Source organism: Lampris incognitus, chromosome 7, assembly GCF_029633865.1.
Source record: "Lampris incognitus isolate fLamInc1 chromosome 7, fLamInc1.hap2, whole genome shotgun sequence".
Lineage (NCBI taxonomy): Eukaryota > Metazoa > Chordata > Actinopteri > Lampriformes > Lampridae > Lampris > Lampris incognitus.
In genome coordinates, this window is record NC_079217.1 from 7,833,129 (window position 1) to 7,856,606 (window position 23,478).

The window sequence follows — 23,478 nt, forward strand, 5'->3', positions numbered from 1 at the left end:
CACCAAGCACTTATTACAATATGACGTAGTGTGTTGTGTAGCCAGTTAGCAATGTTAAGGCAATTCTCTCATAATCCTCACAGATGGATTGCGAGCCCATCACCCCCCCTCCCCCACAGCTCCCCCCCAACCACAGCTACACTCAATTAAAACCAAAAGCAAATAAACGAAAAACATCTCGAGTTCGCAAACCGTTCACGCTTTCAGAACACACGAAGCAACGCGAGGAGACGTGACACGTGACGACATTATTACATATTTCAACACGTTCGTAAACGTTTAAAGAAACATTTGACGACCGTTTAGGTTCCCCACACCGCTTCCGGTGTGGGAAGATGGCGGCGCGAACTCACGGTTTGCCGCGTCTTTGTCCGCGTCCAAGTTTGTGTCATCGTGTGAAGTTTCTATTTCGATGGCAGATTTCGCTTGGCTGCGGGAGCTGGCGTCGGACCGGCCCGGAGAGCTTGGTCCGCCGCGTCCTGTGGGCCCAAGCACCCCGGAGCTGCGCCTGAGGAGGAAACACCGAGGGCCGCCTGATAGGGCGGGGAGGCGGGGCAGGCTAAGCTAACCGCTAGCCCATGCAGACGCCAGCAGTTTTAGGAACTGGTTTAATTAGGAAGCTGGGGGGGGGGGGGTAGCGTAAATAATGAACAGTCTGACCCGCACTCCACACCAGCTGGTGGCGGTAATGCGCAATTTCGTTGTTCGCCAATCGCCAATAAACACCATGAAGAAGCAGAAGAAGAAGAAGAAGAAGACGCAGAGGTAGTAGTAGTAGTTGTTCCCACGTTCGCTCTCTGGATGGTGGAGTTTTTGGACTGTGTTGCACTGGATGGACTTGTTTTGTTGTGGGTTTATTTTTGCTTTATTGCCTCTGTTTTTGTTGGTGTCGTTTTCGGAGGTTCTGGATGTGTGCTTTTGTCTTTTGTGCTGCACTGCTGTACACTGGGGGTTAACGGGATTTCGTTTCTTTTGTGTACGTAGTACATGACACGAAATGACAAGTAAGTTGTCCCTTATTCCTGATGTTCAGCTACGACAGAGAAAAATACAATAAATAAACAAATAACTAAATACTGTAAACTACTAATAAGACACGTTAGCCCATAGCTAACGGCTCTGACCCTTTAGCCGAGCGGTTAGTGACGTCGCCTTGTGGTGCAGTACACCACATATCGAATCCCGCACCGGGCAAGAAAATAACCGGTTACAATACGGAAGCAAATACAGCTCATGCTAAGCTAACAGTTGCTGGCAATTTCTCAGCGCGGCTTCAGAACACGGAAACCCCCTCAACCAATCTAGAAATCCAGAAGAGAACGATCCTCAAAAGCGACTCCTACCTAAAACGACCATGGTTTTCTTAAACTCTATATTCTGTCAAGATAAATACCCAACTGACATATTAACGCATTGCATATGTTAGTATGTCTGTTAGGAAACGACTGACACGAAAATTAACATTTTAACAACTATAATACTATAGCGAATTCGGGGGACGACGCAACCGCAGAAACTGCCGCGGCCGGGAAGCGAACCCGTGTCGCCCTTACCGCAGGAGACATCGCTAACCGCTCGACTAAAGGGTCAGAATCGCCAGCCAGCGGCCAGCGTGTCTTCTTATCCATGCACGTTACACTACTATTTTTAAAAAATTTCAAGTTCAGAGAAAAATGGTCGAACTTGAATAGCAAAATTGAAAAAGTGAAAACATTGTAACCGGTTATTTTCTTGCCCGGTGCGGGATTCGATACGGGGTGTACTGCACCACAAGGTGACATCACGAACCGCTCGGCTGAAGGGTCAGACCCGTTAGCTAGGGGCTAACGTGTCTTATTAGTAGTTTACAATATTACCCGAAAAACAAAACGGAAAACACATATTGCTAATCTAACAAACGTAACAAGGCCTGTAAAACGTGAAATGTAAAAAAAAAGAACTGAAAATAAATATTGAAACAGTCCCGAACGACGAACGGAACTTAAAAACTACTAGAACGACCACGGGAGGTCACGGTTTTTAAACTCTATATTCTGTCAAGATAAACACCCAACTGAGATATTAATGCATTGCATATGTTAGTATGTCTGTTCAGAAACTGGCACCAAAATTAACATTTTATATTGTAGCGAATTCGTGGGGGGGGGGGGGCAACCACAGGAACTGCCGCGGCCGGGACGCGAACCCGTATCGCCCGCACCGCAGGAGACGTCGCTAACCGCTCGACTAAAGGGTCAGACCCGCCAGTCAGCGGGCGGGTCTTGTTATCCATGCACGTTACAATACTATTTTTCAAACAATTTAAAATGGCCGCTGTCCAACGCCTGTAAATACTGCAACGCCTCGGTGGGAGCCACGGTGCGTCTGTAGCGGCGTCTGTACCCAGACATGTTGGAAATAATCACAAATCAGGTTTAGTTTATTACTCTGCACTAAAGGGCGCTAGTGTGTTTCCACGACAGAGCACACGCAAATTACGAGCCGTCGTTTCGACGGCTCGTGGTCGTTTTACGCAGACCTTATCGCAACGTTTTTGTGTGCAACTGATCTAAAATTAATTTTAATGCAAATGTAAACTAGTAATAAGACACGTTAGTCCCTAGCTAGCGGGTCTGACCCTTTAGCCGAGTGGTTAGTGACGTCGCCTTGTGATGCAGTACACCCCGTGTCGAATCCCGCACCGGGCAAGAAAATGACCGGTCACACAAATATATGCAATTTTAGGAGTATTCGGTGGGGGGGGTCTATATATATTTTCCCCCACAAAGTTATTAAACTTTAAAACTCCAAAACCGCCAAAATGACGGCCTTGGTCGAAGTTTGATATTTTTAAAGGCAATCATTTTACACCCCTATGCATTCTTACATTGGACAGAAACAGGGTTGGAGTTTCAGAGGTCCGTATTAACAAAAACAGAACCTTAAAAAACAGTGACAGCAAGCTGTTAACCTTACAAATGAATGAGTCCTTCAGCTCTGCAGTGGGTAAAAGGAAATGTTACCAGTGACTTCACGCAGAGGTTCTGGTTTAGGGTCCTTCTGACCCAGTGCCCCTGGGCCTTGTGCCAGGTAGGGCTGTTCGGTAATCCATCCACGGCTCTATTACAGCATATTGCATTTTGCCAAGGTGGATGGTTGCCGACACAAGGCTTGGGCATGTGTCATCCGCCTGAAGGACAGCCTTCGACTCACGATGTCCCTCTACAGCCCCGCAGCTAGTTAAGGAATACTGTCCAAAAAAAACACCCAACTTTTAAATATAGTTAAAATTGCCTATTGCACAAAATGAAGACTAATAGCCTTAAGGTCACAAGCTAGTTTGAAGATGGCAAATCCAATTTGTTTCAGCATGGAACATTAACCTGGCTAACAGGGTATTTTGAGGATAGTGGTGGGGCAAATGGGGGTTAAAATGCTCCCTTAGCATGCCTGGTTACAAAGAGGAACAAAAATAAAACCAAAATGAGATTTCACATCAATAGCTGTTATGAGAACACATAAATGCTGTCAGTTATGGGAAAGTCGAGATCCTAAAATGGATGGCCCGATTTGGAGCTGTGCATGCCTGGTCCTTGCTCTGATTTAAGGTGACAACAATGTGTATATGCAATTATTAGTTTAAGAAAAGCTTGTTCCAAAATGGGAGGAATTGACACTAGAACGTCACACATTGCACTTCACATCTGAATTATTGATTGCCTCCTTGCTTGAGTGGGTGCAAAAAAAAAAAAAAAGATGATTTTAAAAGTTATAATTTCCATATACGTAGCCTCAGGACAAACTGGCAAAATGATAGTCTAAAGGAGATATGAACAATTTCTATCTAGCAGTGAACTTGACAGCCGCCGCGGGGAACATATTGAGTTCTGCTGCGAAAACTGTGAATCTCCTCTCTGAGCAGAAGCCTGTGAAGTTGAAAATAACTCAAAATTAATATGGCCTGATTAGCGGCATGTTACGAACCATAATCTCAAAATACGTCGGCGTCACGGCGTCAGATTCCACCTGGTAGCTGGGGTGAATTAAGATGGCAAGGCAGGCAAAGGCAGCGAGTCTACCACACTTGCTGACACGGAGCGATCGAGTCACACTGAACCTGGGTGGCGTTTGTGTCCCCGTAAACTGTAAAATGGCACCTGCAGACATCTCCTCGCCACAGTGAATATATTTAGACTCAACCGTAAGCACAGCCAATCTACTCGCTTTCGGTGTCGGCTGTGCGAGGGAATGATAGTGCATTTACTCTATTCACCAAGATGAATTATTTATGGCTCAGAGGATGAGAATTAATGGGAATGGCCCAAGTGAACTCTGAAAGTGTATGGCTCAATTAGGCGTCTCATAAACTACAGCCCTGTGTCGGCCATTATCACATTCGCGCTAACCATGGCAACCTCCTCCCACCCCCACCCCACACACACACACACATGAAACCCCCCTTTGATTCGCATGATGAAACTGGGCATATTCACCTTGCATCTGTTCGTCGGTAATTCCCCAACAGTGGACCCTCACGCCACATGGCACAGGCCCGCCAGAGCCCAAGTGAACACAGCGACATATGATGCTGTCTGCAAAGCGCCTGCTTGCAAACATCCTGCTGCTAGTCCGCACGTCAGGCTTTGAACATTGGAGTGCCTCGTCGGCTGCAGACCGGCACAGCCTTTTGAGGGTTTGTGGTTAGCACAGAGCCTCTTTACAGTGCATGGATGATCCTCTCTTTAAAAAATAGCCCCCGAGGGACACATGCAATTTTGAAACGATCTGTCGGTACCCTTTCCCTTCTGCCCTTCTTTGCCGTTTTTACACCTCCAGTTAATGGTTTTCTCCACAGTTCGAAACTGGCGGAATGGGAAAATTAACGCACAGCTAATGCAAAGTTGTTTTGCACTGAATATTTAACACGTTGGTGCCCCGTACAGAGGTGAGCATTAAGAGGTACAAAACAACACGGACCATTCTGACCACTTTATGGCCAAGCCATCATCCTCCCGCAGAAACTGACGTGGAACTGAGAAGCATCGCGTGAAAGGGGTCTCAGACCTACGTCGTGTGGCGGCGGATTTCATGTAAAGGTATTATGATTTCAAGAGGGCAAAGAGCAAATATCTGCAACAGCAACTCGTCTACACCCTCACGATCTTAACGGAAAGATCTGCAACCGCTCAGATTAATAAGACAAACCCAGAGAAAGATGAAATTTAAAAAAAAAAAGTTGCTTGGTGTCAACATCCAACGTTCTGTGTGCAGCATCTGGGTGCAGGATCTGGGCAGTCTCAGGTGGGCATTTCCTTGTTTTTAGCATTTGCAAGCCAAAGAATAGAAAACTGTTGTTTTATATGGAAATGGGATTTTAATGAGTCACCTTCACACGTATTCAGTGCTGCGATGTCATTCAAGCAGTTGGTTAATCAAACAAGTCTAATCGCTAACCAAGCACATAAATCGCACATCCTGCACATAAAACTCAAAAACCACTCACTTTACATGAGAGCAAGTTAAAAGCGAGGGGCAAATGAAAAGTGAGATAGTGTGTGTGTGTGTGTGTGTGTGTGTGTGTGTGTGTGTGTGTATCTGTTAATGGCAGTGCGCTGACTGGTAGCACAGGGGCCAGACATGGACATATGGACCCGGGTTCGGGTAAGGGGCTAAGGGAGTTGTGCATGATCCTGTGACTGGTCTGTCACCCGACTGGAATAGGCAGTGCAGGAGTGAATTTGCTGAAGAAGAAATTAGTGTTTCGCGGCAGACCTCCCTGCACCGATCTTCTATTGGGTCTGAACGCCATGCTATAAGGCATAGAACTGCAGGCAAAAGCTACACTCCCAACAATTTGCATGCAGTCAACTATGTCTTTGATACTTTCCACTGTTGCCGTATTTAAGACAACGGCTAATCCACAAATGTCCAAATCATAACAGCTTTTGTGGTTGCTCTCATATTAATACTTGCTGTGGGGTAAGATATTACCGGGAAAAATTATACTGCATTTATCATTTTACATCTTCGCCATAGCACCCAAATGTGTAAGAATGAGGCGGGCAGTCAGTGAATTTGAACTAACTTGTGGCTAAAGAGCAGATATGACAGACTAAGATTGCAGAAGACCTTTTATCAAATGATACAATAGCATCCATCCATTCAAACCGTATAACATCCATCCATCCATTATCCGACCCGCTTATCCTGCTCTCAGGGTCGCGGGGGATGCTGGAGCCTATTCCAGCAGTCATTGGGCGGCAGGCGGGGAGACACCCTGGACAGGCTGCAAGACCATCACACAGGGCCAACACACACACACATTCATACTTAGGGACAATTTAGTACGGCCGATTGACCTGACCTACATGTCTTTGGACTCTGGGAGGAAACCGGAGCACCTGGAGGAAACCCACGCAGACACGGGGAGAACATGCAAACTCCGCACAGAGAACGACCTGGGACGACCCCCAAGGCTCGAACCCAGTGGTTAGCGTGAGGCGACCACGCTAACCACTGTGCCACCGTGCCGCGATACAATCGCAATAATGGCTAAAACTTGGGTTCAACCGTGGTTTTTTTGTCCGCTGGTGGGGAAAGTGCTGACATGACCATCTCTGGGATTTGGAGTGGTCAAACACCAATACAGTTATCAGTATCATCGTAGGTGACAGTAAATTCAATTAAAAAAACAAAAAACAAAAACAAAACAGGGAACAAGCAGAAAGAAGAAGAAGAAGAAGAAGAAGAAGAAGGTTTGAATTCCCATATTACCTCCGGCTTGGTCGGGCGTCCCTACAAACAATATTGTCCGTGTCTGCGGGTGGGAAGCCGGATGTGAGTGTGTGTCCTGGTTGCTGCACTAGCGCCTCCTCTGGTAGGCCAGGGTGCCTGTTGGTGGGGGGGGGGGCTGGGGGGAATAGTGTGATCTTCCCACGTGCTACATCCCCCTGGTGAAACTCCTCACTGTCAGGTGAAAAGAAGCGGCTGGCGACTCCACGTGTATCAGAGGAGGCATGTGGTAGTCTGCGGCCCTCCCCGGATCGGCAGAGGGGGTGGAGCGGAGACCGGGACGGCTCGGAAAATAGGGTAATTGGCCAAGTACAATTGGGGGAAAAAAAGAGGGTAAAAAACAAAAAGAAGAAGAAGAAGAATCTACAGGATTGTATCTTCAAGAGCATCCATTTGCAAAGAACGTACATGTGCCTTGAAGTATCACAACCTCCACTCAGAGACAAAACGCTAAGTACATTCCCAGTAAAATGAAAGGGAAAACACAGCGGATCACACGGAAATGGCAGACTAACCCTCTCCATGGAACAGGGGCAGGAGATAAATGTTCACATTAAAACTGCAATACATTTTACTGGCTGTCAAAATTGGTTCCACGCTCAGCTGGAACCTCATAATTAGATCCAGAAATCTATATAATAATTGAAATATTTAGAAAACTGGTGTAGTAACGCAGAGCACTAAGGCCAGTTTATAGTTTGGCGATTTACAATTGCCCAATCAACGTCGCCGTAATGTCACCAACGTCCCATGGCTGCTTGACTTTGACTTCGGATGCGTTTGCTACTAAAAAGTAGAAACACATGAGCAGTAATAGGAAGTGTCAGCGAGGTTTATTCTGCTCTCAAGACACAGAGGCAGAAAACCAAGAGATAAATACGCTTTTTTGTGGCTTTATGGGCCTAACAGCAGCAGCAACCCCTTGCTAAGACAGAAGAAGTACTGAGCATGAAGTGTTTGTATGGGGGGGAGTGAACACAAGAAGAACACAAGAAGAACAAGACCTAGAAGAACAAGAATAACACTAGGTCAGTGCCATAGTCTTATTCAAGAGATGCAGCTGGGGGATGAAGACTACTTCCATACATACCGCAGGATGTCAGCCATCACCTGCCGCTTCCTCTGATGGGCTCTCCGCGCCATAATGGTGTTTATTGAATTTTCAATAAAAGTATGATCCTTCATTAAAAACACATGATGTGATGACTGGAACGAGAACGTTCTATGATATTGTCATGACAACTGAGACGATCACGGGGTCAAAGTTCGATAAGATTTAAATCTCGGCGATGGGCACAAGGAGCACGTCAGCGATGACATTTCCCTCATCGCTGTGACCGAACATCGAATGCAATTATCGCTGGTGGAAACGACCATAAATTGCTGAACTAGAAACTGGTATCTAACGTAAATCTGAGTGCTTCGCCATGTGTTCACTGAGAATGAGTGTTTAAATCCTAAATGCAGACTGACGTGTAGTATAACGTGGGTTATACATCTTCCCTTTGCAAGTGAGGTCAGACTGTCTTTCCACTGCTGCGCCAGTACCTTGACTCTACTATAATCATAAGTGCACCAATACAAGACCAAGTCCTGTGCATCTGCAATATCTGCTGATTAAATCAGCACCAGGGAACTTTTCTGCTTTAACACATCACCTTCAAATTCATTTTGGTTGCGTAGTGTGATTGCTTATGGGAGGATAACACAATCGCTGTTCAGATCAGATCCCTAGCAGCCTTGTTGTCTCTATACATCTTTTCTGCTATAGGGTGCAAAACCTCCCCGGAAATGCAGGGATTGCCTCACGACATACATATAAATGCAGCAATTCTATTGAACCTCTTCTGCGAACACAGCTCGATAGTATTTCGAGCTAAAACTCGTAAATAAAGGCAAGTATCTTCAGGAATCAGGAACACTTATTTGTCATTTCATTTCATGACACTTGCGCACATGAAATGAAACGAAATATCGTTTTCCCCCAGCCCACAGCAGTGCAACACAGAGACAAAGACACATATCCAAAAACTACACACCTCCTCGCACTCCACATAACGACACCAAAAACACAGTCCACGTCAGGTGAGGCCGCCGCCAGACCACCCTCGGTGTTATCGGGAACTACCAGTCTGCACGGGCTAGCAGTTAACTTAGCCTGCCCCGCTTCCGCATCCTGCTCAGACCGCCCTCGGTGCTTCCTCTTCGGGCACAGCTCCGGGCCAGCTCTCCCAGCCATCAAACGAAGACAACTTAGAGGCAGACGTGGACAAAGACACTGCATGGACGGTACTGGGTAAGGCCGCTGAAAACGTGAGTTCGTGCCGCCATCTTCCTGCACCGGAAGCGGTGTTACGCTTGTTGTTATGCTTTGATAAAAGACGTTATCAGAACCCCAAAAGTTAACCCGGTCCCCGCTTTTAAGCGGCCCCGAGCCAGAGTTAAGTCCCGTCCAAACACACAGTGAATAAAAGGTTTATCCATACCGATTCAAACCAGATTTTCACCACCTCCCCACTGCCGCCTACTGCTGTTCATGATCATGTTGCTGGTGTGTTGTTTGTCGTATTGACACACCATGTGTTGTGTTGTGGCTCCTTACCAGTATATTCTGGGTCCACATGAGGAGGGTAGAAGCGGAAGTTGATGAAGAAGGGGATAGGCACTCCAAACTTGAACCACTCCACCACATAGGGGGGCTGCTGGCCGTCCAGGGGAGGGGACACGTCACACCCCAGGATCACGCTCTCTCCGGCGCGCGCTGTCACAAACCGGGGCTCCTCTCTCACACCGTGGGCACCTGAGAGGGGAGACAAGAGGATTCGAATGCAGTCAGGTCTCTGTACAGCTCAAATCTGTGCCACGTAACATGAGAGGGGGTGCGGCGGAGGCGTGCTCATTCACGTTGATATGTGGGTGCAGGTTTGGTTTGGAAGTTGGTGGGGGGGGGGTCTTGCTCGCATCATGTGATGGCATCACATGCGTGTACACTCAAACTCGCACATACGAGCACATGCAAGCGTCGTTTTTTTGCAGACACGTATTTTGACAGTCAAATCTATTCCGATGATTTGTGAGAGGAGCTTATATCTCACACCAGCTAACAGTGTTAGCGCTGTTTATAAAGCCTACAACATTATTTGCTGGCTTAATAGGCACACCTTCAAATAACTAGGTAGCACTTTACAACAAGCCGTGCTCCATTATGGGCTTAGAGTTTACTAATAACTTCATTAATGTTAATCACTCAATTGTTAATAAGTCAGTAATGAGCTTATATCATGCATTCATTAAAAAATACTTTTTGGGTTGCCAGGTTTGGGGCCCATGTAGGAGAATATCCATTGTGTTTCTCTTGGAAAACACATGATTAGACAGTTGGTAGTAGCAAAGGTGTATGTATGTGTGTGTTTTGCACTTTATAAAAACTAAAACCGCCCTACTTCAGTCTATGACTTTGTCCTCAATCCTTGCAGACCTAGAAGAAAAATCACCCCCCCTCCCAAGTCTGATATCTAACAACAAATAGGTGGAGAATGAGGGGTATCAATAAAACTACTGTGAAATGCCCTGAACGCCTATCTAGGTCACGATTTCCTGAATTCCTACAATACCCCTATTAACTGAATGACCACCATGCACATGAATGAATGAGCCGTCTCCCTTCGCCCTTCAATCAGCTTCGCTCTTCCTCCCCTGGAATATTCGCTCCTGTCGTCATCCGTCTCCTGCATCTGTCGGCGGATGCTTTGTGGCCCATGCTGTACAGTAACGGTAAATGAGCTGCCAAAGCGGTTCCATTGATCATCGCCGAGCCTTGCTGAGACGAGCCTTACTATGAGCGCTACCAGGGCTGGCGTTTGGCCACGGATGTCCAGGCACGCTGCCGAGCGTTGACCTATCAGATGACTGAAAGGTCGGCATACCTGCCTCAGCAGAATGCTCGCTCTGGGCATGGATTTTCTCCAGCTGCCACCCCCCACTTTCATTGAATCTGCTGGATCTCCTCCATCGGAGCGAGGGCGGCTACCCAACCATCGCCTCGGGGGGGGGGGGGGGGGGGGGGTTGGGGACGGAGGGGGGGGGGGTTTCGCTCCAGGGATCAAGAGACATGCTGACGTTTCACTTTGGAGAAACAGCAGCTGAATAACTTAACGCTTTCATTAACGGCGTCATTTGCATTTTCCGGAATATTTTCACAGGCGGGGAACGACGACTGTCTGCAGCGAGACCTGGGAACGCCGGGGCTGGGAGACCGGCGACAGCAAGGTTGCTGTCTAATGGAGTCATTGATCTGCGGGTCTGCATTCCACCATTATTATTACACCGATATGAAATAATCATGGTAACACGGACAGCTGCCATAGTGCCTTTCAAACTGAACACACTGGAATTAAAACCCGCAAATTTGATCCCTTCTTTCTATTGGGAGAAATCTCTAAATCCATATGGCCCAAAAGGCCAACTGCATCAGTTAGTGATTGTGTTTACCAGTTTAATCTGCTTTACCCTGTGATAGAGTTAATCCACTTCATTTGATTTAGCCAGCACAGCTTTTGGACTGAAACAGACCAGATTTAATCAAATTACACTTTTTATAAAGTGGAGGAGTGGCGACGTGGTCTGCCGGTCACGGGCCTCACTCCTGATATGGGCTTTGCCATTGTGACTCTGGCAGGAAGTTAAAAAAATAAAATGAAAAAGCCGTGACTTAGCTCTAATGACCAACTTCAACCGAGGGAAACACACGAGCGTGACTCGCCGAGCGCCACATGACCATTAGACGGCTGTGGAAGTCTTTGTTTTAAACAGCCCGAGACGCTACACAATCCTGAATGCTAAAATATAAAGTAGATATCAGCGATTCACAACACCTTTCATAATATTTGGTCAAACTCTTCCGACATCCCAACAGCTATCGAGTAAGCCGGTGTCTCTATTGGCCCCTACTTGCTGTCAATCATTTTCATGCTCACACGCTCTTAGGTAGAGGTGGGGGGGGCAGATTCTTTTGCAGGATTTTGGGGGGGGGGTTCCCCGGGGGGGGGGGTCCCCTCCCCAATTGTATTCGGCCAATTACCCCGCTCTTCCGAGCCGTTCCAATCGCTGCTCTGCCGATCCGGGGAGGGCTGCGGACTACCACGTCTCCTCCGATACATGTGGCGTCACCAGCCGCTTTTTTTTCACCTGACAGTGAGGAGTTTCACCAGGGGGACGTAGTGCGTGGGAGGATCACGCTATTCCCCCCCGGTTCCCCCTCCCCCATGAACAGGCGCCCTGAGACCGACCAGAGGAGGCGCTAGTGCAGCGACCAGGACACATACCCACATCCGGCTTCCCACCCGCAGACACGGCCAGTTGTGTCTGCAGGGACGCCCGACCAAGCCGGAGGTACCACGGGGACCCGATTGCAGGATGTTTTTAAAACGAAGCTAGCTCCTGCTAACTCCCACCCACTTTAACACTGCCCATACGTTTCAAAACTGAATGAATAAGGTGACGTAGCTGCATGTGCTACATACACTTTGAATTGTCCTAGTCAGTCATTCACAAACGTTATGACGTGGTAAACTGGGAAGGGGTTTCACCGGTCCTCTAAGCACACGGCGTGGAGCACGTGTCGGCGGTGGGGATAATGGCTGAGACAGAAGAAGAGAGATGGGAGGTCGTGGACGCCGACGGGATAAACCGAAGACACGGCGCTTCCCTGCAACTTGTCTGCGCAGTGACCCGATGATGCACCTCAGAGGACAATGACTCCATTTTCTACAACAACACCACAGGCCCGCACAAACGCTACACCTACCCCCTTCAGTCTTACCAAAAGCCTCACATCAGCTACGGATCTACCCCTTCATAATATAGCAGCTTCTAAACCGATTAAATCAACTCCAATCAACATAGCCGCAAAGTCCATCCTATAAAGTCGTTTAGTTTTGTACTTGATGTTAAATTATTCATTTTCTCACACGCGAGAAAAAAAGCACCCACCAAAGGGGTGCAAATCGTTCACCTCTTCCCGTCTTTGCAGTCTCCCCAATGCAAATATTGCCTCAAAAATCTCAATAATGTGACATTATCATGTTACGGGTGGAGCGATCCATCTATTTTACCAATTATCCTCTCATTCCCAGACATTTTCACCCGTTTCAGGCGCAATCCTCCAAAAAAGGTGAACCGAAATCCAAATGACGTCGCTCGATGAAGTAGAATTTTAAGGACCACAGTATTTGGGGACTCGATCCAATGGAAACGACTTGTTTCGAATCCCGGTTTCCGCAGTAAAAACCCCAAAGTGTGCATGTACAAAGGGCTTGGAGACCAATCGTGGATACTTTCCTATGTAAGTCCATCAGGAGACGATGGATGAGCCAAATTCTCGTCCTTTTTAAGGAAACTGGTCGATGCACCTGCATCTGGCTGATACTGCATAGCAAACGGGAGACTTGGAGTGGCGCTTTTATGCGGGTTTTGCCTTTAGTCATGTTCTAGTGCTTTGCAAAGCGAGTCGGCTGCCATCTATAATCAGACACACTGGCTATATTGTTTGGCCTGAGTAAGTCGAGTCACTTGATATAAAGCACACACTCAAACCTCAGGGTGCGACCACACGCACCACTGAAATCCACTGTTTCGCTCTGCAGACCGGTCAGGGTGCAGGGCCTCGACCGCTTCGCGTTTCCGGGTGACATTATTTTTGGGTCCTGGTGACACCGAGGGGGATCTTGTACGGAAATTACTACAAAGACAGCGGATGATATACTGCCGGACTAATAACTCCCCGATCCCTTTATGAGAGCCTCACGGGGGGGACAATCAGCACAGGCCCAGTCACCGCTTTTGCCATTTTCATTTCCTTAATGGAGACATAGTGACCTAGTGGGGTTTATGGGGGCTTATTTGGGAAGCATATTTATGCTCTCAATAAGACACAGACGCCAGCCGAGCAAATCTTGGTACAAGCCGCCACTCTCTTTCCCCTGCCCGGCCCCCAAGATTACCCAGCACACAACAGGCTAGGCGCTCGAAGTGGCCGACACGTCCAAGACACAACTGACCGTTCGAGATGCTTGTCGAGGTGTTATTTGTCACTGCAAATAACCAAATTGAACCCAGACTGCAGCGTGTGGGCAGAGAAGCAGCCACACGACAACCCAAGGCGGGAACTCTGTGGAGTTTTGCGTATCTCATCCGGATACGCAGTAAGTCCAGGAGACCAGCGCGTTCTATGTATCCGTCCTAGATGCAGATTCACCGTTGTGACGATCGTGAATTTGTGGAGGGGTAACTTTTCAGTCGGTACATTCCTCTGCCTGCGCCCCCGCCACGACAGTTGAATGATCTTAAATCTGGGGTGGGTTCTGTGTGCGAGAACAGCGGGATAATCCCTCATTGTTTGGCATAGGTTAAACACCCAAGTTTGCTCGCAGTTCCACTGCCAGCTACTCATGCTGTGCCCGTTTCCTTCTGCTCACTTTGCAGACATCTCTTGCGAGCCCATCGCCACCGTCTATCTGGACCGGCACATGACTCATCGCAGCAGAGCGGCCCGGACAGCGAGGAGTTAAAATCAGCGGGACACTTCTGCCAACAGCTTTTTCAAGTAGTAGTGCTAATAAGGGCCTCTTCCGTGGAAACTACACCGCGCCGTGCCCGCAGTAATGATCAGATTTGTAAACAGACTCTCGAGGCAGTTTTAGGCGATAATCAAGAAGAACAAAGTCCCGTGAAATATTCTGACAGCAGTGAAACCCGGTAACTTCCTGTGCAAGCACCGTTAGAAGACATCAGATCTCACGGAGTTTCATGTAAGATGACTTACGACTAAAACTGGATGCAATTTTCTGGGTCCAGGGTGCCGCAGTCCCCCCCCCCTTTTTTTTTTTGGGACATCGTTAAAATATTTCCACATGTAAAACTAAATTCTGGTATTACTGTACCCGCTGGTGGTGTGGAAACTACGCCCGTTCGGCTTATGAGAAAGATGAGAGGGGGCTGCCGCTTCTCGAGTCTCAAGAGATTTAGCGGAAGACAATCAGAGTTGAAAAGTGTGTGTGTGCGCGTGTGCGTGTGTGCGCACGCATATGCTTCACGATGATGAGGATGTGAGCACCGAATTATGCCGGACAGACCTCACAATGTAGAGGGTGTAATGGAATATAGACCAGACGAGGGCTAGAGAGGGAATCTCAAGGACGTGCAGCCACTGGGCTGGATGGGCCACTGACAGGGCGGTAATTGAATGCCAGCCTGCAGCTGAAGGTCACAACAGAGAACTGCCTGTGTCTGTGTGTGTGTGTGTGTGTTTATGTGTGTCTCTGTGTGTGTGTGTTTGGGCAGGGTGGGAGGTTTACTTGTAGGTTGCTGCACACCTGCGTTCATTCGGTTCGTAAAACGACAGCTGCACCCAAAACCTCCACGGTTGGAAGTGTAGCGCGTCGTTGGCGCACGCCACACTTGGGCGGTGCTGCACATGCTGGCGAATGCAGCCTACGCATGCAGAAACCTTGCTGATCCGGGATCCGTACCGCCGGTGTTCCCGCAGAAACAAAGCCACGCCCGATAACGGGCGCCTGCTGCAGGCGTACACATGCAGCATGTTAAAGCTTTGACACCTGATGGCGGCTTTTGCTGCCATGTTCACCCCGTTGGTGGGTTTTACCAAAACCAAAAAAAAACAACATAATTGTTATCATAGATACAAACTAGCCTACTTTTTTTTTTTTAAATTGAATTTACTGCCTTGCCAGCATCTCAAACCACAATCAACTATTAGAGTGCACTGAGTAGTGCAGATCTCCGCCAGGCGTATCGCTCCTTCTCCGGTGCTCGGACTTAGGGGACAAAGCAGCTGAGGAGGGCAGCTCTCGATCACAGTATAAAACAGGTTTTCCAAAGGGTTTGAATCACCGCAACCATGACAGATCCTTATCATACAGTCATAACTGTGCACAAAAATTATTAGGCTGACAGCGCCCCGTAGTATGAGAGATTAGCAGCGGACAGATACCACACACACACACACACGGAGAGAAAAACCCAGTGTTTTTCCTGCCATTATAAGGCTTTTGCACGTCGCCCAAGTCGATTGAGCGGCAATATTGAGAACATTTTTTAATATGCAGCACTCAAGCTAAAAAAAAATCTACCTCATAAAAACGTTTTAGCCTGTCCAGTCTGTGGATGTGCAGCCTCCTAGGCAGACCCTAGTCTAATATGAACTTGCACTTTCCAAAAAGAAAAGGGCCAAAAGGGGCTAGGCGACCATTTTGGTCCGAACCTAACCTTGTCTTTATTTTCATGATAGAGTAAAGCCGGGTAAACCGTTTACGGATGCGCGTGCGAGACTCACATCTATGGGGGGTGGACTAAGCTCGGGCAGCGACCATAGATATATGCACGTATATGACGATTCCGGGGCAGCACGGTGCCGCAGTGGTTAGCGCAGTCGCCCCACAACAAGGAGGCCCTGGGTTCGAGCCCTGGGGTACTCCAACCTTCTGTGTGGGGTTTGCATGTTCTCCCCGTGTCTGCGTGGGTTTCCTCCGGGGGCTCCGGTTTCCTCCCACAGTCCAAAGACATGTAGGTCAGGTCAATACTATTAAATTGTCCCTAGGTGTGAAAGTGTGTGTGTGGGCCCTGTGTGATGGCCTGGCGGCCTGTCCAGGGTGTCTCCCCGCCTGCCGCCCAATGGCTGCTGGGATAGGCTCCAGTATCCCCGCGCCCCTGACAGCAGGATAAGCGGTCACGATAATGGATGGGCGAAGAATCCGGGATTGTGAGATGCGTCTCTACTGCCGCCATCTTGCTCAGGGGTCCTGACCCGTTCCAACAGTAAAAGATAACAGACTTTTGTGCCGCTTTTGGATATTCCAAACAAAGGAGCTGGGCCTGGGAGTAGGAACGCCGTGTACGCCGGCCTGATTAGGACGGCCTTGAAGCAGGAACGCCATGCACATAAACCTGATAAGGACAGGTGCTACACATGCAAAACAACACAAGGAAAACGTAATCGACCGTGACGAAGGGAAACCAAAAAAGAAGATCACACCTGTCTCTGAAAAAGAACCACGCCTTGTTGTTTTAGTATATATCACTATGCGTTTCTGTTATTTGGTAGACGACTCCCGGTTGCACCGAGGGTACGTCTCCAGCGCTGCCACATTACCTGTGAACTATTAGTTGTGTGCCAATAAAATGACACCGAACCGGCAAGAAGTCGTCTGACTTGGTGATGGCGGCCGCCATTTGGATGCTGCCTGCCCTTCCACTCCTCACCTAAGTTTTTCTTATTACATGATGATGCTGGTCGCGTGGCTTGGGTCCTGGACTGCTCGCTTGGCACGTGGACACTGCTTGGCATCCTGCGCATCATGTTCTTCATAAATTTTATGTCCATTCTAATTCTGTTCTCCTCTTTCAATGTTGTATTATGTAAATTGCGTGAACACAACATCCATTGCACGCTGTCCGTCTTGGGAGAGAGATCCCCGCTCTGTTGCTCTCCCTGAGGTTTCTTCCTATTCTTTCCCCCTGTTAAAGGGGTTTTTTAGGGAGTTTTTCCTTATCCGATGAGAGGGTCTAAGGACAGGATGAGGCAAATTTGTAATTTGTGATATTGGGCTATACAAACAAAATTGAAATTGAAATTATTTGCCTATGTCGACCTGAATCAAAGAACCGGGTGAGCCTTTTGCAAAAGATAAGACTCAACACAACGACAGAAATGCCAAAAAATAAGCGACAGAGAATAGCATGTCACCGGTGAGAATTGGTTTTACAATATTTCAGTGTTGTGTTGAATTTGACGCATCACAATAAGTAATCCTACTTTTAAACTAACGTAAATGTAAGTGACTGCACTGATACCGAGTTAAGCTAACGCTAGCTTATGTCAGGTAAAGAAAACGAAGATGAACATTTCTATGAAAGTAATATATCAGCAAGATGCTGAAAATGTTATTTGTCATTCAGCTGTGTCGCTGTAAGTGTTGTTGTGTTCAGCAGTCCCAAACCATCCACTTTAAAGCTGTTTCGTGGCATAACGTGACACTCAGTAACAGCTAACTTTTGTGCTAACAAGAACATGCAGAGCTGCACAGCGTTGTTCAGGTGGCCTTGTTTTGTGGGCTGGTTCCCAAACCATAAAGCCAGAAGACATTGACAGCAGCGGACTGAGCCAACTGATCGTTCGGCCGTCTGCACATGTCCTCTCACGTCAGAAGACTTCGCCAGGACTGGACAGACAACTCATTTAAAGGAAGGAGCCATCCCGTCAGTTTTGACATTTCCTCACCATCCACCCATCCATTATCCGAACCGAAGGTGTTGGAGCCTATCCCAGCAGTCAGAGTCTCTCTCTCTCTGTCTCTCTGTCTCTCTCCCTCTCTCTCTCTCTCACACTCCAGGGACAATTTAGTATGGCCTAGGGACAATTTCGTAGGGCCGATTCACCTGACCTACATGTCTTTGGACTGTGGGAGGAAAGCGGAGCCCCCAGAGGAAACCCACGCAGACACGGGGGAGAACATGCAAACTCCACACAGAGGACGACCCCGGGGCTCGAACCCAGAACCTTCCTGTTGTGAGGCGACCGCGCCAACCACTGCGCCATTTTGCTCATTTCCTCACCGTCTTTGCAAATTTAGCGTCACTGGCAACTGTTTCTATGCAGCAAATGACCATTTGTCATATAATCGTAATCTATCACTACCACGTGCGTAACGCCCACTGAACCCAACAATAAAAATACTGTGGTGAATTCTGCCGCAGCCGGGAATCGAACCCGCATAGCCCGGGCTACTTCGCTTTTTTCTTTAAAACAATATATTATTTATTTCCACAATTACAGATCCAGCGCAAAAAACGACATGTTGACGTTAACGGCACCTTTTCGTGCATGTGCTGGGTCCTGGCTGAGGTGAACCGCTGCCATTGCTGCGGTGTCACAATAAGAAGTGTCCCATCAACAACTGATGGGAACCAATCGAATCGTTTGTCGTTGATCCGGGTGGTACGGCAACTCTACTCGGACAAACCACACGCGGAACCGCGGTTCAACAAGGGGTCGGTAACCCTTGACACGCGTGCCGTGATCTACCCTATCGAATGCCTTGTTCAGATCTAAACTAGTAACGGCCCCTCCTGTGTCTCCCTTCACAAAGCCAGATGTGTCTCTGATGCTGCTCACTGCTGTCTGCTATGTCCGTCCCTACCCGGTAGCGGCCGCGCTAACCGGTCGACTGAAGGCTCCGACCCGTTAGCCAAGAGCTAGCGAGTCTAGGCATCCCTGGTCGTTACAACACACTGTCAGAAACTGTTCCTAATGACTTAAGTAATTTACGTCATCTCCAGGTGCCCAGTACATCGAGGTGGAGCAGGAAGTGACGCAAAGCAGCTGTCAGGATGTCCAGATGTTCGCGTTCAGCTGTCAGAAGGCCTGGAGGAGTCGAGCTCTCCACAACTGTTGTTTTAAACGCCTCTTGCAGGTTGCTGGGCTTATATTACAGTGGCATTTATTAAATGAGGAGAATGGGTTTAAGTTATTATAAAGTTAATATTGTTCAGGATCGTCAGCATTATGCCCTTGACCCAGTTTAGGTTTAAAAAAGAAAGTTAACCGAGGCTCAGGAGAAGGTGGAGGAACAGGAAGGGGACTTAAGAAATGCCAGGACCGGGAAAGAAGGCGTAAGAAGACAGTGAAATCCCTGCGAGAGGATTTTAAAACAACGTTTTGCTAACAGAGGAAGTGCGGCAGGAGCTGGACTTGTGCTCTGGGTTGTCCAGGTCCTTCCTTCCTGCACTGTTCCAGGTCCTCAACAGACGCACGTGCAACATTTATGGTTTTGTAGTGGTTTGAATTCACACGTCATCACACCTTTTAACTGCAGTCACGCCACTGTTCTGAAACGCCTCCTAAAAATCAGATTGTTTGAATTATTTAAAAAAAAAAAACACTCCTTTAGAAATCAACCTAATTGCCCTTCCAGCTACATCATTTCATTTAATGCTCCCTCGTTAAAGTACCCCACATTCTGTTTGCTCAAATTTTAATTTTCTTTAACATTTCAATACTGTCATGTGTAAAAATACACGCATTATGTAATCTGACCTTTATCCCACAATTTTAATGCATCTTTTTTTTGTTTTTTTTGTGCTGGTTTCATCCTTAATGTATAGCTTGTTTTCCCCAAACTTCCCAGATCTTCCCGCTGAACTGTGTAAGCGGCACCATGACTCCACTCCTGCAGCCGCGAGGGGGGGTTTGCTGTAACACTGCATCTGCACGGACCTAAAGCCTGCGAGTACTTGAGAGAAACTCCCGCGCCCTCGCGCCCCGTCAGTAAATATAACAGGCGATACGTCGGTATGTGTTGTGGCGTTTACACGTCATCGACTCTCTTACCCGAAACAGGTGGTTGCAGACTGGGGATGCCAAGCCTGGATTAAGCGCACAAATTTCAGAAAAGCTGCAACAACAACAAGCTGAGCTTCCACCGCGTGGCTGAAAATTCACAGGCTACTGCCACTGCAGAGCGGCAGCCTGAGGAGGAGGCTGTGTAAAGTGGCGTTGTCAACTTGTCGCAGGGCTATTAGAGAAGACCTCCTCTGTCGTGGCTTTGTGAGTGAACGTGTGAACGCTAAAGTGAATTTGTGCGCCCAGGCTCCCATCAGCATGCGCCTGTATGACAGGAGTGTGTGTTTTCAGAGTGACGGGCCTCGGGAGCAGCGGGCTTTTGTTTTCAGGATAACGGCCTGTCGCACAAATGGGCTTTCGGTCCAACGGGACGTTTTTCGGGCGACTGGGGTTTCGGAACGACGGGCGGTCTCCGTCAGGGGTAGCACCACAACCAAAAGGCCATCAAAAGTCTGGCTAATATCAAACACATCCTGCAGTACACAGACTATAGGTTGTACTGTTACTGTGGTGTGTTTGTTTAAGCGCGCTCACAGGACGTGTCGGAGGGGCCGGTGGATGGGAAACTTTTCAGGTCTCAAGGAATTTTTTAGTCCCGCCTTTTGCATTTTCAAGAATTGGTCCAAAGACTGCAACTGACGACCATCCCCTCACACGCTTTCTCATGATCGGAATTGGAATCTGTTTTATTAGCTAGGTATGTTTTACATTCAAGGAGTTTGACTGCTACTACTAGTACTACTAGTACTACTACTACTACTACTACTACTACTACTACTACTTTCGGTTGCTCCCGTTAGGGGTCGCCACAGCGGATCATCCGTTTCCATCTCTTCCTGCCCTCTGCATCCTCCTCTGTCACACCAGCCACCTGCATGTCCTCCCTCACCACATCCATAAACCTCCTCTTCTCCTCTTCCCTGGCAGCTCTATATTCAGCATCCTTCTCCCAATATACCCAGCATCTCTCCTCCACACATGTCCGAACCATCTCAGTCTCTTGCCTCTCTTGCTTTGTCCCCGAACCGTCCAACCTGAGCTGTCCCTCCAATATACTCGTTCCTAATCCTGTCCTTCTTCGTCACTCCCAGTGAAAACTCAATGACTATCATGTGAAATACGTAGGATGTAAGTGTGTACACTGCATCTAAACAGACTAACCATGTCCAGTAGGCGGTAGAGGTGAAGAAAAACATATCCAGGTTACTGCCAATACAGACTTCACATGACCGAGGTGCTCATCGCTTCCCTGCAACTTTTCTGTTACTCCCTCTCTCTTTCATCAGCATCATCTGCCCATATTTCCTCTCCCTCTCTCACACACACACACACAACATTCACTTAGCAGGGCATGCTATCTCCACTCAGCTACTCATCCACTGTAGATGCAAGACTTCATTCATAAACACAGCAGTGCATCACCGCCCGACCCCCATGTCAGTGACTTGATCCATCCATTCGGCACAACAACGCATGCATACAGTCGTGATGCAGACCAGCAGGCCGCTGCTTTTATGCCGCCCAGCAAAGGCTGCTCGCTGCCCGCTGTTGCTTAAACTAAGGGGTGGCATTCAGTTGACTAGACAGTGACCTCAGTGTCATCTCCCGTTACATCTCCATCAGGACAAGCCCTGGGTGCTGAGCCCACTCTCTTCATTCTTGGCCCTTGGCACAGCTCCCCCCTCGGACAAGCGAGGCCCAATTAGGCAAGCGATGATTGTGCTGACACCTGTTTCAGCACAGGGCACAAACACAGAGAGAGAGAGAGAGAGAGAGAGAGAGAGAGAGAGAGAGAGAGAGAGAGAGAGAGAGAGAGAGAGAGAGAGAGAGAGAGAGAGAGAGAGAGAGAGAGAGAGAGAGAGGAGAGAGAGAGAGAGAGAGAGAGAGAGAGAGAGAGAGAGAGAGAGAGAGAGAGAGAGAGAGAGAGAGAGAGAGAGAGAGAGAGAGAGAGAGAGAGAGAGAGAGACTTAGATTGAGAGAGGGGGATTGAAATAAGCTTAGCTTGCCAGCCGGTCCAAAGGGCAAACCAACAACGCTGGACACCACATGGCCAGAGGTGCACGGCACAGGGGCCAGCCACTCTCTTCATTCTTGGCCCTTGGCACAGCTCCCCCCCTCGGACAAGCGAGGCCCAATTAGGCAAGCGATGATTGTGCTGACACCTGTTTCAGCACAGGGCACAAACACAGAGAGAGAGAGAGAGAGAGAGAGAGAGAGAGAGAGAGAGAGAGAGAGAGAGAGAGAGAGAGAGAGAGAGAGAGAAGAGGAGAGGAGAGAGAGAGAGAGAGAGAGAGAGAGAGGAGAGAGAGAGAGAGAGAGAGAGAGAGAGAGAGAGAGAGAGAGAGAGAGAGAGAGAGAGAGAGAGAGAGAGAGAGAGAGAGAGAGACTTAGATTGAGAGAGGGGGATTGAAATAAGCTTAGCTTGCCAGCCGGTCCAAAGGGCAAACCAACAACGCTGGACACCACATGGCCAGAGGTGCACGGCACAGGGGCCAGCTCTTTGCCAGGGGCCCATAAGTCACTGAAATATTTTTCAGCCAGCAATGATTCAGTCGTTGTTTTTTTTTTTTTCTTCTTCTTTTTCATTTGCTCCCCACAATCTTTTCAAATTGGTCATAAATTCTTTAGCTATGACCCGAAGGTGTTTTAAATTAATCACACGGAGAACAACACTGCCGCTAATAGCACTTACTGGCAATTTCATATGACTGGTATAATTACAGCTGGTTAAGGGGGGGGGAAAGTGTTTACTCAATATCAGTAAATTACTCAGTGCCGCTCTTCAGCACGCGGTATGAACAGCGGGCGCTGCTCGATCCGTCCCGACAGTCCAGGCAATGCACCCACCCCTTAAACCTGAACCACCAGACCGGCAGCGCCCAAGGTCTTTCACCGTCATTCGTTCTCTCCCACCTCCTCTTCCCCGCTCATCCCTCCCTGACTCCCCCACACGGTCCCTGACCAAGAGGGAAAACTCGGGGGTTGAGCTTAGCGTTCCCTTAGCTTAGCGTTTAATACCAGCACCGCGAGCGTCGCTATTCAGACGTCAGGCTTCTTTTTGGGATTAGGTGCTTCTAGGGTGGCTGCGCACACCCCCCAAAAAAAAACACTATGCCATGACGTGTTCGGGACTAGGAAATGCAACTTAATTTCCCTTTGGATGCACAATATCCTTTCTTGAGTAGAAACTTGGCAAATCTAGCGAACACTTTGGTTGTGTGTGTGTGTGTGTGGACGGCGTGCACCTGGAAATATTTTCATAAATAGGATATGACGATATATATACATGG

At 48.2% G+C, this 23,478-nt stretch overlaps 1 protein-coding gene across 1 annotated transcript in view; it reads right to left on the reverse strand.

The window, feature by feature from the left end:
- igsf9ba (immunoglobulin superfamily, member 9Ba) overlaps positions 1-23,478 on the reverse strand; it is an 86,689-nt gene that overhangs the window by 55,486 nt on the left and 7,725 nt on the right. The window contains exon 2 of the mRNA XM_056283979.1: positions 9,374-9,571. Coding sequence (XP_056139954.1) covers positions 9,374-9,571 — 198 coding nt within the window. The remainder of the gene's footprint in view (positions 1-9,373; positions 9,572-23,478) is intronic.